The sequence below is a fragment of the Aptenodytes patagonicus genome, chromosome 5 (assembly GCF_965638725.1).
Source record: "Aptenodytes patagonicus chromosome 5, bAptPat1.pri.cur, whole genome shotgun sequence".
NCBI lineage: Eukaryota > Metazoa > Chordata > Aves > Sphenisciformes > Spheniscidae > Aptenodytes > Aptenodytes patagonicus.
The window spans coordinates 18,308,325-18,322,694 of record NC_134953.1 but is presented as its reverse complement, the minus strand read 5'-3'; the positions used below and the strand labels follow the sequence as shown (position 1 = coordinate 18,322,694).

Here is a 14,370-nt window from a genome sequence, read left to right as displayed (position 1 = left end):
CCCCAAATATCCCAAGATTGGGTGTTTCCTGAAGCGTCTGAGCAGAACGGGGCTGGGAAGAGCCCAGCATATCAGCGGGGCCGAGCCGCTGCCCCCTGCACCCTGTGCCTGAGGCGGCACCGACCGCCAGTGGCCGGGAGCACAGGGCACAGAGGCAGGGGGTGCTGGCCCTCCCCAGCAACCTGGAAAGGGGGCCCCGTTTGCAAGGGATTTGCTGCCGCCTCCCTCGGGGAAGAACGGGGGGAGCTGGGTGTGAGGGTCCCCCTCCCTCAGACCCGCCGCTCCCCTGATTTTGGCTCACAAGACTCAATCCCCTTCCCGTTTCCCACCGAAGCAGCACGGGGGGAATCCAAACCGGAACGAAACCAGGGACGTTTTGCAACCAGGAGAAAAATAAAGGAAGCCAAGCCCGAAGGGAGCGATGGAAAAACCCTAATGCCTTTAAGACGCTGCTCTGCTTTATGAAGTCGGCCCTGTTTTCCCCAGATGAAGCGCTCGCCCCTGCACAGCCGCAGCCAGGCCAGCCCATGGCCCCACCGCCCGCCCCGGCTGAAGGTTTCCTCCTCGTCCTTCCTGGCCTCGGCCGAGAGCAAGGAGGGTCCCCAAAACAGCCTGGGGTGCTGCCAGCACCCACAGAGTCCCACAGGGCAGAGGGGCTTTAGGTGGGGACGAAACCTTGAGGGCTGGGTGCCGGGGCTGCAGCGTGGCCAGCATGGTGGATGCTGGAAGAGGCAGGAAAGCCGCCGTCCCCGTCCCCGTCCCCATCCCACAATGGGGATTGTTCTGGAGGCCGTGGGCAGGATGCGGCCCGGCCGGCTCCGCGCCTGACTCACATCCTCGCCGGCTGGGAGGGAGCCGGTGGCGAGTCACGGCTCCTGCATCCCTCCCCACGGGGCTGGGACGCGGGACGGGCGCTGGTGGGGACCCCCTCCCCAGCCGGGACCCACCGCCACCCCATCCCAGAGCGGCTCTCTCCGAAACAGCCCTGCCGGAAAAATCCCCACCATTGGCCGGGCACCCGTGGGACCCAGGGAGCGGTTACTTCCGAAAGCAGGTGGGAGCCTCCCGCCGGAGCTGGCGTTCCCGGGGGAAGAGCTGCAGCAGAGCGAGGCGTTTGCACTAAGTGATCACATTTATTTGAGTATTTTTTTTGTGTGTGTGTGTTCTAAAATCGGTTACAGAATAAATACCTGTGCCTTATAGCAGGAAGTCCACTTTTTTTTTATACAAAGTGCTTGTTACAGGAAGTTGCATCAGCGATACGCAGGAGGGGGGTGCATTTCGGCCACGCTTCCCCTCCTGAAAACTAGAACAGATTTTTTTTTTTTTATTTATTTATTTGTGGTTTTTTTTTAAAGTTTCTTTTCCCTTTTTTTTGTGCATTAAATTTCCTGCCATTGTGTATTTACAAATCTCTGAAAGAAGGAGGAAAAAAAATGCCAATATGCATGAGAAGTGGCCTTGTAACACAAAAAAAAATCAGCCTTTTAAAAAAAAAAAAGGTAACAAACCCAAAATCTACAAGTATCGTTTCATACTGAATCAATGATAGATTTTTTTTCTTTTTTTCTTTTTAAAAAGGGAAAGAGAGGGGTGGGGAAAGGGGAAAAACTGAACCAAACCAGGAAAAATGAACTCAGAGAAGTGGAAGGAGAGAAGGTGTGCCATTGTCCCTTCTGAAGTTTTCCAAAGGCAGAGCAGGGCGAGGAAGAGCGCGACGCACAGACCCAGACGCCCGACTGAAATCCCCATCGATTTCTTCTCGGTAATTTCTCCCTCGTCTTTTCCCAGCGAGGGGCAGGAAGGACTTTCCAAAATTAAATTAAAAAAAGGAATTAAAAGAAAAAAAACATTATTATTTCATTTTAAAAGGATTAAAAAAAAAAAAAAGAGATGAGAGAACAACCCTCCCCAAAATCCTGGAGGGGCGCGAGGTGGGAAAAGAACTGGGTTTGATTTAAAAGGGGAAAAAAAAAAAAAAAAGAAAAGCCAAACCAAACCAGACTCTTCTCTCCGAACGCGTCATCGAACGGGACTCTCCGGAGAGTGTGACGGTTAACTGGTGACGTAGTGTTTCGCCGACGGCTGGCCGTAGACCCTATAGAAATCCTGCCGCCCATGCTGCTGGGATGCGTCAATCCATTCCCTCACGGCAAGTCCCGGGAGCGACTGGGGGACGGCGGGGGCGGGCGGCAGCGGGTGGGAGTACTCCTGCGAGGAGACCGTCCAGGGGAAGTGCCCCGACCGCGGGTAGGGCTGGTGCCCGCTGTGGTTGGACACGGAGGAACAGTAACAGTTATCCACGGAGCAGACGAGGATTTTGCGCCCGCCGTACTGGGAGAGCACGGACTGCTGAGATGACGTGGTGTTGGGGTAGTGAGATGGGTTGAAGACGGAGCCCGAGTGCACCGGCTGCGGGCCGCTGGGAAGTCCAACTATGTGCTGCGTGGAGCTACAAGGCACCATGGCTTGTGCGGACTGCCCCTCGCCAGCCGAAGCGCCCTGGCTCATGTACTGGCTCGCCACAGTCCCGGACGATGGCTCGAGGAAGCTGCCCTCGGGGAAGGCGGTGGAGTGCTTGCGCTTCTCCGCGCCGGAGTTGCTGACGGTGCAGGGGTACATGGGGATGCTCTGCAGGAAGGGGACGGGGGTGCTCAGAGGACCTGCAGAGGGGAACAGGAGAGGGGGACTACATCAAGCACGGCATGGCACAGCTCCGGGGTGCTCCGGCCGCTGGTCCGAACTTGCAGCGAAGTCCCGACACCCGCACTCCAGTCCTGCGCAAGCAGAGGGTGCCCCAGCCTGTCCCACCAGCGGCAAACTGGGCACACAGCCATATGCAGGTGAATTTGCAGGTCCTGTTTTGGGACCTTGCTGGCAGGCTTGGTGACCCCAAGTGCTGCTCTGCAAATATGTGCGCAGGCTGAGCCCGTGCACAGCTCGTAACCACGGTCCGTAACAGGATCAGAATGGGACAGCCTGGGTGACAAACCCAAATCCCCAAGGAGAGAGGACTGGGAAGCCTCCGCAGGATGTGGTCTGCTCCCAGGCATGGGCTGGGGGCTGCGAGACCACGCTGGCCCCTGGCTGTCCCTGCCCACGCGCTGACCCCCATCTTTCCACTGACTTTTCCTGCCGATGGCCAGCCCCCCAGCTGTGTCACCCCAAAACACAGCCGTTTCACAAGCCAAGGGAAATGTCCTGAGGAGAGCCAGGAGCTGGCTTCACGGCATCTTCATGCCCTGACCCCGCTGACCGCAGAGGGGTTCCCAGGTGTCCCTGTGCCCCGACAGCTCTCCCCACCCTCTTGTACTGGGATCCACAGGGCACCCAGCTATAGATACAGGAGGTAGTGAGGTCCCGTGCCCCCCTCCCCCCTCCAACACCCCTCAGGCTTCACCCACCTTCCAGCAACTTCCTGAGCTGCTTCTCCTTCTTGGCGATCTCGTTCAGGAAGAGCTTGGAATTGAGGTGGCCGATTTTGGGTGGGGGCAGGCTGCCACCTGTACAGTTCTGGGTCCTGTTGCAGACCGTGGGCAGAGAGGAGAGGCGTGAGGGACAAAGCACATTCAGGGGAGGGTCAGGAAGTCCCCACGCTCCTTCCCCTGCGCCCTCCCGGCGCCAAACCCCTTCCCCAGGGAGGCAGTGCTGAGGGCAGTGGGGAGCTGGCCCTCTCCCATAGGCCAGTCCCTTCCCAGCAAGGACCTTCCCCATCCAGCCTTGCTGTGAATGTCCTGTGCCAACACACACCTCCCGCAGCCCCTGTATCCCCCCCGCATTGCCACCCCAGCTCGCCCTGGCTCTGCTGGCACTGGCTTTAACTCTGGGCTCCGGAGGAAAGAGGAGAGCAGAGCTGGACTGAGCCCTGCGCCCCAACCCGGCTGGTCCCATCCTGGCTGGAGTGCTGGGTCCCAGCTCTGCTGTTCCACAAACACACCACTACGTTTCCCCTAGTCCAAGGGGAGGACTTGATTCAGTGCCCCCAGGAGGGGATTTTTCATCCTCCCAGACACAGAGGGACACTGAGGCACGGAGCACGCCTCTCCCAGGCCCTGCAGCATCCCTGGCCCTGCTCCTCCTCCGGACATTGTGCTGCTGCCACCCCCACGACAGCCCCCTTTCCCCCCCCGAACACGCCTGCCCTGCCACACTTACCTGTCCATTAAGATTTTCACAGACTTGGTGTTCTAGGAGGGGAAGGAGAAGCCCTGGTCAGTAAGGACAGTCCCTGCCCTGGCAGCCACCTCCCCTTTCGGTGTCACCTTCTGCAGCCCCCCCCAGGAGGGGACAGGCTGCCCAAGGGTGCCGAGTCCCCTCTCCCCCTGGCACGGGTTGCCCCAGCCCCATCTCCAGCTGCGGCATCTCCTCGTAGGAGGCCAGTGCTGAGCCTGCCCTGCTCCTCCTCGCCTTCTGCCACTGCTGAGCCCTCTAGAGGCACCAGCAAGTCCCCATCAATGCCCCCAGCCCACTCCGCAACGCTCCCTACACAACCAGACCTCCCTCTGGCCCCCTCCCCCAGCACAGGCAGCTCATCTCACCTTCATGAAGTTGATGTCCTCAGTTTTGTCGAACATGACCTGGACAGAGCTGAGGAGCTTCTTGGCCTCCTGCATGCGCTCGTTGAGGTGGAGGACCTGGGCTGCGTTCTCGTTGCAGAACTTGGCCTGGGCCTTGTCCAGGATCTCCATGGTCTTCCGCAAGTCCTCGTCCAAAATCTGGTGCATCTTCTCATACTGCAGGCGCACCTCATCCTTCAGCTGGCTCACCTTCTCCTGGGGGAGAGGAGCAGGGTCAGCCCCTCTGCACCCTCCAACCTCTGCCATGATGCCCCAGGACACCTGGGTCCTTTCCCCAGCAGGGGTGGGTGCAACCCGAGAGCTGCACCATAGCTCTGCTCTCCTGCAACGCCCACACAGACCAAACCCTGCGGTCAGCTGTCACGTGGGACTCCTACATGCCAGAGACCCAACAGGGCCACTGTGGAGGTTTGGCTAATCCCCTGGACCTACCTCCTGGGATCTAGGTGGGGATCGCCTCCGGAGAGCTAATGCCAAGCAACAACCTGCCACACCACTGAGGCAGGTGTGCTCCCTTGAAAAACCCTGCCCATCCCCATCCCCATCCTCATCCCCATTCCCATCCTCATCCTCATCCCTGTCCTCATCCCCACCCCAGGCTGGGGTCGTGTCATGCTCCAGAGCCCTTCCCTCCACGCTCTGGGAGGCCAAGGGGCTTTAAGGACCACAAGCTGATCTTGTTTTACCCAGCAAAACACTTGCTTGCATCTCTTCCACCTCCTGGGTATTTCAGCGGTTTATTCGGGGATCTCGCATCTCCAGACCCTCCCCTCCCACTCGGGATGAAGTGGGTGGCCCAGGGAAGGCTGTGCTGAGCTGAGGTGGGGGGGCCACCTGATATTTAAGAACAGCCTCGTTCCTTGCCTCCCAACTCACACCAGGACCCATGAGGCTGTAGGGCAGCGCCAAACACATTTCATCTCCCAAAAGTAGGACTGCCAGGACAGGAATGGAGACAGCAGGTCCAGCCGGCCACTCTTCCCCTGCGTGTCCTCCCTCCTCCCTGCCCACCCGGCCCCTACGCCCTGGGAGCCTGTCCCCATCACACCATGGGGTGACAGTCCCCGGGGCTGGCCACAACAGGGCGAAGCACCAGTTACCTCGACCAGCCGTTTGTCCGATTCCAGCTTGTAGAGCTGCTCTTCTATGTCTTGCTCCCGCTCCTCCAGGCGGTCCTGCTGCTTCATCAGCATCTTCTGCAGAGACAGGTGAGAAAAGCAGCCATGAGAGCCCGGTGGCCACATGCACTGGGAAGCTTTGGTGCCACCCTCACCGGCTCTGCCCACGTGGTTTGGAAGGGGCAGGGCTTTTTCCCAGCAGGATGCCATCGCTGAGCTGAAAGACCCCACGTGGCTGGTGGAGGTGGAAACCTCGCTACTTCAATGACCATGCAGAGGCGTCGTGTGTGCTGGGCTGCCTTATCAGCTGGGGACCTTGATTTGGGTCCCCTCGGTGGCGGCAGCCCCTTGCCAAGCCCTGGGAACCCGGGGGGGACACAGAGAGGCTCATCTCCCACTATGGCAGCACTGTTTCGAGGCACATCACCCATCGCCAGCAGGCTCCTGCGAGACGTTGCCACCCGCCTCGCGCTCCCATATGCCACGCCAAATCCTTTCTCCCTTCCCCGCCTCGGTGACAAGCCACAGAGCCAGTGTCAGCGTAATCAGGAGGGACAGAGAGAGGAGGAACGGGGCCTCCCCCCACCACGCTGTCAGCCCCCGGCCCCTGCTCCACGGGGCTGGGCCTGGGCCATCAGCCTAGTAACTGGGACAAAACGTTATCCCCAGCAATCAGTGTCAGCATCTCGCTCCTGCGCATTTCCCCAGCCAGGATGAAACCCACTACCCATGAGAGAAGGGCTCCATCCCTGTGAACAGGAGCAGGGCTTCCCAAAACACCCCTCAAAATCAACTCCTAATTTTTTCCCACCATGGTTATCCCCAGGGAAAGCCACCACACCAGCGGGGTGAGAAGGGCTGCGCCCGGCACGGAGATGCAGCATTAGAGACTGTCAGTGATGGGGGTGAGATGGGAAGAAACCGGCAGCGAGGATGAATTTCGAGGGGATTATTGCTATTATAAACCACCGCTCGGGGATTTATAATCAAGTAATTAATTCCTGGATGAGGCGGGAGGGGGAGGGTGGCAGAGGCGCTGCCGGGATTAATTGTATTGCAGGGAAAGGCTGTCACCTCCGACTCAATTTGGGAGCAGGAATGCGAAGCCTCCTCCCTCTTGTTGTTTTTCTTAAGGTCTCGGGCACCTCCAGCCCCACTGCCACTGGGATCCTACCACTAATAACAAGGAGCTAAAACCACCTGGCTTCCCACTCGCAGTCACCACTCCACATGCGTGCCGAGTGCCCATGTGTGTGCACTCACCCACGCACACACACGGAGATGGACACACAGACAGCACATCCACTGAAACAGGGTCCAAGGAGCAGTGACAGTGATGCGGACCCCCCAGGCATAGGGGGATGTTCACTGGCATGTGCATGCAGAAATACACGGGCCTGCAAGCATCCAAGGGCATCACTCCTGCTGTTTTTAAGACCAGCTGAATAGGTGGGAGCGTCCACACAGAGAAAGATTTGATGCATGTATTAAAAATCTCCTTTTTTCATCGTAAAAAGATCATTATTTGCACTGCTGCAGCGCCAGGAGGCTGCAACCCGCTCCTGGGTTAAATACGGTGGGAACTGAGCTCGGGAGAGCAGGTGCAGCACCACTTGCTCAGAGAGAGCGAAGGGCGCAGGCAGAACTGTGTCCCAGGTCTTGTGCCGGCAGCCAGGCCAGGGCGTGGGGCTGCTGGTGGCTTTTCTGAGGGCTCAGCCGAGCTTTTGGGTCCAGCACTGGGCAGAGCTGTGGGGCGGGTAGGCAGGGAGGCGGCGGACAGCAACCTGCTCCAGCAGTGGTGCAGGCAGGTGCATGTCAACACGACCTGCTCTCAGGCACCGCTGGCTGAAAACACGGTTTGCAACATCCCTCTGCACGGGCCTGGTGTGGAGTGCAGCAAGTGCACCTGGCTTTGGATCCTGCCCCGGCATCCACAGGCTGGAATTTCCCCACTGAAATCGGAGTCGACTGATAGGAAAGCCGCCCGCTCCAGGGAAGGAGATGCCTTCCCGCATCCCTGCTTGCAGGAGGCCGATCAAGCCCGGGAGCCGGGGCAGGTCTTGCAATGCAGGCTGAGTTTCTTGCTCTCCAAGCTGGAGAGCCAAAAGACACAGTGAGCCTTCGCACTGAGCCCTTCTCTATGCCTCCCTCCCTGCCAGCAGAGACTCGCCGTCTCCACCACGAGCAGCCAGACCCACCCCGCACCAGCTCACCGGGAGGACGGCCGAGTCCAGTGGGGGCCCCGGGAGCAGCCGGGTCCCCTGCCTGCCTCCCCCTGCCACCAGCTGGGGCAGGGCCGGGGAAAACCACGGGACGGGATCCAAGACTCACAGCTTGCGGGGCACAGAGGCCAAAACCCCATCCCACCCCGGCGTACGCATCAGGCGTCCGACGTGGAGCCACCCTGAGGCAACCCCAGCTCGCCCCCCTGCCAATGCTGCCAGGATGTTCTCGTGGGGGAAAGCAGGGTTTCCCATCACTGCCAGATGCCGGGCAGGCAGAGGCCACCCTGCCAGCCCCACCGGTGTGAGGGTCCCCCAAGGGATGGACCGAACATGCACATACCATCATCCCCTTCCCACTGCCCTGCAGCTGCCGTGGCAGAGCTGCCAACCTTTGTGTTTTGTAACAAACCTCAGGGTGCTCCACTCCTGGAGCATACAATTATGTGAAATCGCAAATATATACATAAATATATATACAAAAATAACTTTTGATATATATATGTTGACTTAGTAGCCCTTCACAGCTGGAAAAAGTGACCGAAATCCAGCCTAAAGCCATAGAAATCACAGAGAGTAGAGGACATGCAGCGTTTTCTTTAAATCTCACATTTGAGCCACTCTCTTGATTTTAGGGCGATTTAAAAACCATACGTGCCTGGGATTGCAGCGGGATGGGAGGGCTTTTCACCCATGGCAACCAAAACTTTAACAAGACACATGGGTATGAACTACCCCTTCTGGCACCGAGGGGCGAAATCTCATTGTCTCCGCAGCACGGGCTGAATTCCTTAGGTATTTTGAAAAGGAAAATATATCCCTCCCCCTTCCATCCCCTCCCAAATCTGGTATTTCTGAAGTCATGAACTCCTCCTCCTCCTCCTCCAGGATCAGAATTTCTCAGGGTAATTTCTCATATTTCATGCATGACCTTGATGCTGGGAGAACTGCAGCTCCCTCCGTACAGGCGCCCTTCCCGGGCTCCAAGCAACTCTGTGATCCCAGTTTGTCTTTTCCAAGACACACCACCAGTTTGCGAAACGGCCACCAAAAATGCTCTGTATTCCAACACCAGCTGAGAATGAACTCATCTAATTAATTAACATGCTAATCTGTGGCCAGGGTAAGTGGCTGGTCCACCCCAACCCTGCAGGCCACAGCAAGATGTGGCTAGTTGCTGGACACCAGTTTATTCTGCTGGAGTTGCATGTAATCTTCCCCCCTCCTCATGGAAAAAAATAAAGGGGGGGCAGAAAAAGGCTGAGCCCTAAGAGGAGGTTAGCGGGGCTCTCTGCAAACACGCCGTGGGCATCAGCCCCACGCAGGAGCAGGACTGCCGAAGGTGGAAGGAGAAACGAGCGGAGGTTATCCTTTGCTCACTGATCAGGAGCCCCACCGCCGGCGGAGCAGGGTGCAACCCGGGGAGCAATCGTGGCAAGTCCGGTGGGTTCGGGGTACCGAGGTCACGCACTGGGAGAGAAATGCTACTTGGAGGGCTATCTCTGCGGGAAGCAAAGCAAGCGCTGCAAGGTCTCATTCCAGGGAGGATGCGCACAGCTGGTCCCTGTGGGATCGTGCCGGGTGAAAGGCTTGCTGACCATCACTATCTGCCCAGCACTTGCTGGGAGGAAACCACCGCCAGGGAAACCACCCTCGCCACGTGTACACCTTACTGCACCTCCCAGTCCATCCCCCCGAACCTGCACGTGGGCAGCTCTGCACCGGCCCCAGCTCCCAGCGGCCGCTCCAGTGTGGGACGTGTCCACCACCCAGGCAGAGGACGGGGACACATCTGCCGGGGGACAGGGTTGCCCCGACATAGCAGAACTTCTGCAAGATTAAATGCCTGCAGCCACAAGACAGAAAGATGGCAATAAAGAGTTTAACAGCTCGGACGATACAGGGCATCTGGGCTCTTCATCCGAGAGTCATTATAGAGCTGCAGCACTGCAAGCGTCAGCTGTGTTACATGCACGGGTCCAGCTCAGCCGGCCAGGCAACCCGCCACTGCAAAGGGGGGCACCGGGGTGTGGGAAGGAGCTCACACCCACCCGAGACCTCCCAGGCAGGGAGAAATCTGTGGGCAAGATGTCTCCCTGGCTTGTTTCAGGCTGGTCTCACCACTGTCCTCTCCCAAAGGACAGGTCTAAGTCTGCGGTTGCTGCTGAGCCCGTGATCATGGTGGATTATGCCCCTGCCCCGCCTGGAGCCCAGCACTCCCCTCATCCCCACTTTGAAGCCCCCAGCAGCCTGTGGCCCTGGGGTTGGCACCGGGGCAGCAAAATGCCACGACATGCCCCAAGGTTTTGCCTGCTCTGAGGATGGCCAGAGTCCCCACGTGCCTCCCGGGAAGAGCCAGCAGGGGAGAGCCTGCAGAGCCCCTTCCCCAGGGGCTCAAGCACTCACCAGCCCCTGCCCAACTCCCAGTGGGATCAGGAAGGAGCCCAGCAGCTTCACCAAAGCCAGACAGGTGCCCCACGACCCGCCGAGCAGCTCTGGTTTTAAATGAGAGTGGGAGCAGTGAAAAGCCTTACTGTGCTCACGGGGGAAATGAAGCCCATGCAGCTTCTCTGATGTCTAATAAGGTTTGTGCATCCTTCAGGGCTGTTCCCCTGGCAAGAGCAACCGCATCCCTGCACACCAACCTGCAGGACGCTTGCAGGATGCTAATTCCCAATAAACTGGGCTGAAACCGGCCGCGGGTTTGGTGGGTACTAGAGGAGGGCAGGTGGACAAACCACAAGAGGACACAGCCCTTGTTCCCATAGGAAACCAGGAGGAGCAGAGAGCCAGACTGCACCAGAGTGCCTTTAACCGCAGCTGGACGGCTGGCCCAGGACAGGCGCGCTCGCTTCTCTGCCTCCCTCCTTCCTTCTCTGCGCCCGGGCCTTCCCCTTGCCGCCAAATCCTAGCCGCCGAGTGAATAAGGACATTGTTTGCAGCCACCGGAAAGCCAGAACGGAGGGAGCAGCTCGGAGCACGAGGGGGAGGAAGGGCGAGGAGGAGGAAGGTGGAACCGGAGTGAGGAAGCCACGAAGGGCAGATGCCTGTCGCGGGAATGGCTCCAGACACCTGCAGCTCAGCCCAGGGACCGGGATCAAGGGCCCCCATTGAGACCCGCGTCCCGGCACATTGCTGGAGATGAGCCTGAAGTCACAGCGACTGAATTTTAATGCACTGAGAGCCCTGGACCGAGGAGGCGAGCACAACCTTTCGCCTCCCCACACCTCCCACTCGCAGGCTTCCTGCTCCTCACCCCAGCAGCCGTCAGCTGGCCGTTTTCTGAGAAAAACCCACGCGATGAGCTATTCTCATCCCTCCTCAAAGCGTCCCCCCACCTGCCAACACACCGGCGCCTTGACACCGCATGGCTCTGGGGCACGGCACCCCCATGCCCCAAAAAAACAGGATCTCAAACCATGAGATCCTGCACCACTGCAGCCCGAGGGGACCCATCCCCACAGCCCAAACCCCCTGGAGCATCCTTCCCACCACCCCCCATGGTCCCCTGGTAACCAGACCCAGGCAAAAGCAGCTCTTTCAAACTCCCCGCAGCCCCCATGGCACTCATAGGAGGCTGATCCGCTTACAAGGACAGGAAGGAAATGTTTTCTGGTTGGGGTTTCATCTTGCACACATTTACAGTAAGCACCAGGCAGGAGGGGAGGTCTCGGGCCAGAGCAAGAGGCCTCGCCTCCCCCGGCCAGCCTGGAGCACACACATGCTGCTCCGGGGTTTGGCATTTCTCACGGTGCTGCCTGCGCAGAGATCGGGCTGGTCTATCCCCAGCAGGGGAAGAAAGAGGGGAAGGGAACAGCCTCCAGGATATTAATAGCTGCCCTTGCTAGGAAGGGATGAGAGCAGCAGCCACGCAGTGCACAGCCATCAGAGACCCCTTGCTAGCGCCAAGGAACCCCCCGAGCACCAGGAGAGCTGGCGCTTCATAGAAAAGGGCTGGAGGCCAAACATCCAGTGCCAGCTTGGGGGAACAGGATGCGGGGTGCCTCTCACAAGAGTGGCTCTCTGCCCTGTTCTCACACCGGGGTGGGTGGAGATGCCTCCTGCCTGTCCCCATATCCCTGCGAGGCACTGCCTGGTCTTCGAGCCTTCCCCAGCACGCCAGGGAGGAGAAACCATCAGGCTAAGCCCCATGTCCCACCTCCATTGGCTACCCCAGATGCAAAGCCCCATGTCCCACCTCCGGTGCCCGTGCCGGCACAGGGCATGGGACACAGCAGCTGGATGCTTCCCCCAAGCCACGACTCACGGCTGCTCAGTGGTATTCAGGTCAGCCCTTGTCCCTGCGGCACCCCGGGACAGCAGGCATGGCAGACCACACTCCTCTGCTCCTCCGCACGGCCTTGTACCAGCAGACCCCAGACTGCTGCAGGGCTGTGCCGGTGCCCGCAGCCCGGGACAGCTCTTCCCCTTGTTTACACCCGGCAGAAAGGAAGAACTCGTTAGTAAGGGGAAAATACGAGGCATTGTGTTGCGTGAGGCCAGCAGCGGGATTTCTGGAGGCCAGGAAACGGGGACCTATTCTCCATCGGAAAGTGACCTTCAGAAGGACCTTGAGGATGTTAATTTGCCTCCCCAGGCCTCTGTGTCCCCCCCTGCTCCCCGCTGCTGCGGGGGTTACTTGTGGCTGTGCCTCTCGCACAAACAGGGGAAGGAGGCTGGGGCTCTACCTGCAGTTTTCAGACCCCAACTTCAAGCCATGGCCCGGCTGCCACTGCTGTCAGTGTCCTCTGAGCAGGAACGAAGATCTGCTTCAAGGGGAAAAGGGGGATAAGGGAGGTTAAGGAGCAGGGAGACAAGGCCAGCGGCTGCAGAAGCATCCCCTCTGTGCCAGCAGCCCCACAAGTTCTGGAGGCAGGAGCCTTCCGGATATGGGGTGGTCAGTATGGGCGATGTGCCCCTGAAAACAGAGGGGCCCTGAACACCGAAGCCACTTTTGCGGTGTGTTGGAGGGTAGGAACGAGGCCATGCTGATCATGGGCCAGCGTCGGACGAGCTGCTCCCGTACAAAGCCCAGCAAGAGGCAGTGAAAGCGGGGTGAACTGCCTCCGCCAGACCTGAGGCTCAAGCCTCGCTCACAGCACGGGGAGGAGAGGAAGAAAGGAGCTGGAAACATGCCAGGAAGATGAATATGGGGACGGAGGAGCTGGTTTGCACACCAAGAGTGCAGCCAGGTGAGTTCCGACTGATGCCACCGGCTCCACAGGACAAAGATGAGCCTCGGTGATGCCTGTGCCTTTGGCCAGCGCAGCCGCCTCCTGTCCCGGATCTGCCAGGAGAGACGCACCCAGCCAGGGAAAATGTGCTCCCGTGCTGTGTCCCGGCGGCACAGGGACAGCAGATGCTTTTGGGTGGTGCAGGAGCAAGACGAACAGACCGGCTCTGAGAGCTGCTGGGGCTGCAGCTGCAGGCGCGACCAGGCCCTCAGGGCAGCGAGGAGCTCAAGAAATCTTTTTTCTCTCGGCTGGGAAGGGAGGGAGAGAAGATCCCCGCCCAGGCCTGGGCACGGACACCGGCCAGCAGCCCTCCCCAGCCAGCTTTCAGGAGGGAGGACAGTCCAGGCCGCCTTCGCCTGGGAGCAAAGGAGAGCCAGGAGGAGTCACAGGGCTTGGCTCCGTGTTTATGAAGGACAAGATCCGCATCTTCTCTGCCACCAGGGATGCGAGGGAGGAGGTTTTTTCCTTTTGGTTTTAGGGGGAAAATGTCCTAGTTTGGGGCTGCTTATAAATCAGTGCCAAAATTCACCCTGCTGCTGAGCCGTCTCTGGCACGGGGCTCCAGCTGCAGACCGTGGCACAAGCCCGCCCTGCCCAGCACGACCCAGCACCAAACGCCCTTTGAGCAACCAGTTCTGGAGCACCGGCATCGGGGCATTGCTGGGGCACTCCGGGAAAGCGCAGGGGTTTGCAACATCCCAGGAAGTTTCAGAAACCTAGACCCAAACGCCTTGAGCAACCATTTCTAGCCACTTGGGACCTCAGACTGACACCAACACCTGGCGCACATCTGGCCCCGATGACCAACATCGCCTTGTGCTTCCTCCCCGCCATGCCAGAAAATAAAATCTGGGCCCTGCAGCTACACTGACTGGGATTTACCAGATTTCACAGTTTTTCGGAGCCTAAGAGATCATGTAAGAAGTCCTGCCCTTTCCACTTTCGGCACGCTCTATGTTTGTGGTTTCTTGAATGTTTCAATCAATTTACATGTACGTTACAGAGGCCCTAACCTCCTTTTCTCCCTCTTCTATCTCTGTTTTCATACATCTACCCCTGCCTGACCACGGATCCAACTGAAAAATTAAGCCAGTAAAAAAAAGCAGTCTCTTTTCAGCTGGATCATCTCCCCAAACTGGCTCTCACAAGCACTCTGCCAGCTCTAGTGGTGGCAGTTTGGGCAGAAAGGGGAGGTCGTTCAGTGCTGAAACTCAGTCGAA

At 58.7% G+C, this 14,370-nt stretch overlaps 1 protein-coding gene across 1 annotated transcript in view; it reads right to left on the bottom strand.

The window, feature by feature from the left end:
* Window positions 1-1,113: 1,113 nt before the first annotated feature.
* Window positions 1,114-14,370, bottom strand: part of TRIM8 (tripartite motif containing 8) — a 30,528-nt gene continuing 17,271 nt past the window's right edge. Inside the window, exons 3-7 of the mRNA XM_076338921.1 lie at window positions 5,678-5,773; window positions 4,539-4,772; window positions 4,156-4,187; window positions 3,405-3,520; window positions 1,114-2,663 (exon numbers count right to left, since the gene is read on the bottom strand). Of these exons, the coding sequence (XP_076195036.1) occupies window positions 2,056-2,663; window positions 3,405-3,520; window positions 4,156-4,187; window positions 4,539-4,772; window positions 5,678-5,773 (1,086 nt within the window). The 3' untranslated portion in view covers window positions 1,114-2,055. The remainder of the gene's footprint in view (window positions 2,664-3,404; window positions 3,521-4,155; window positions 4,188-4,538; window positions 4,773-5,677; window positions 5,774-14,370) is intronic.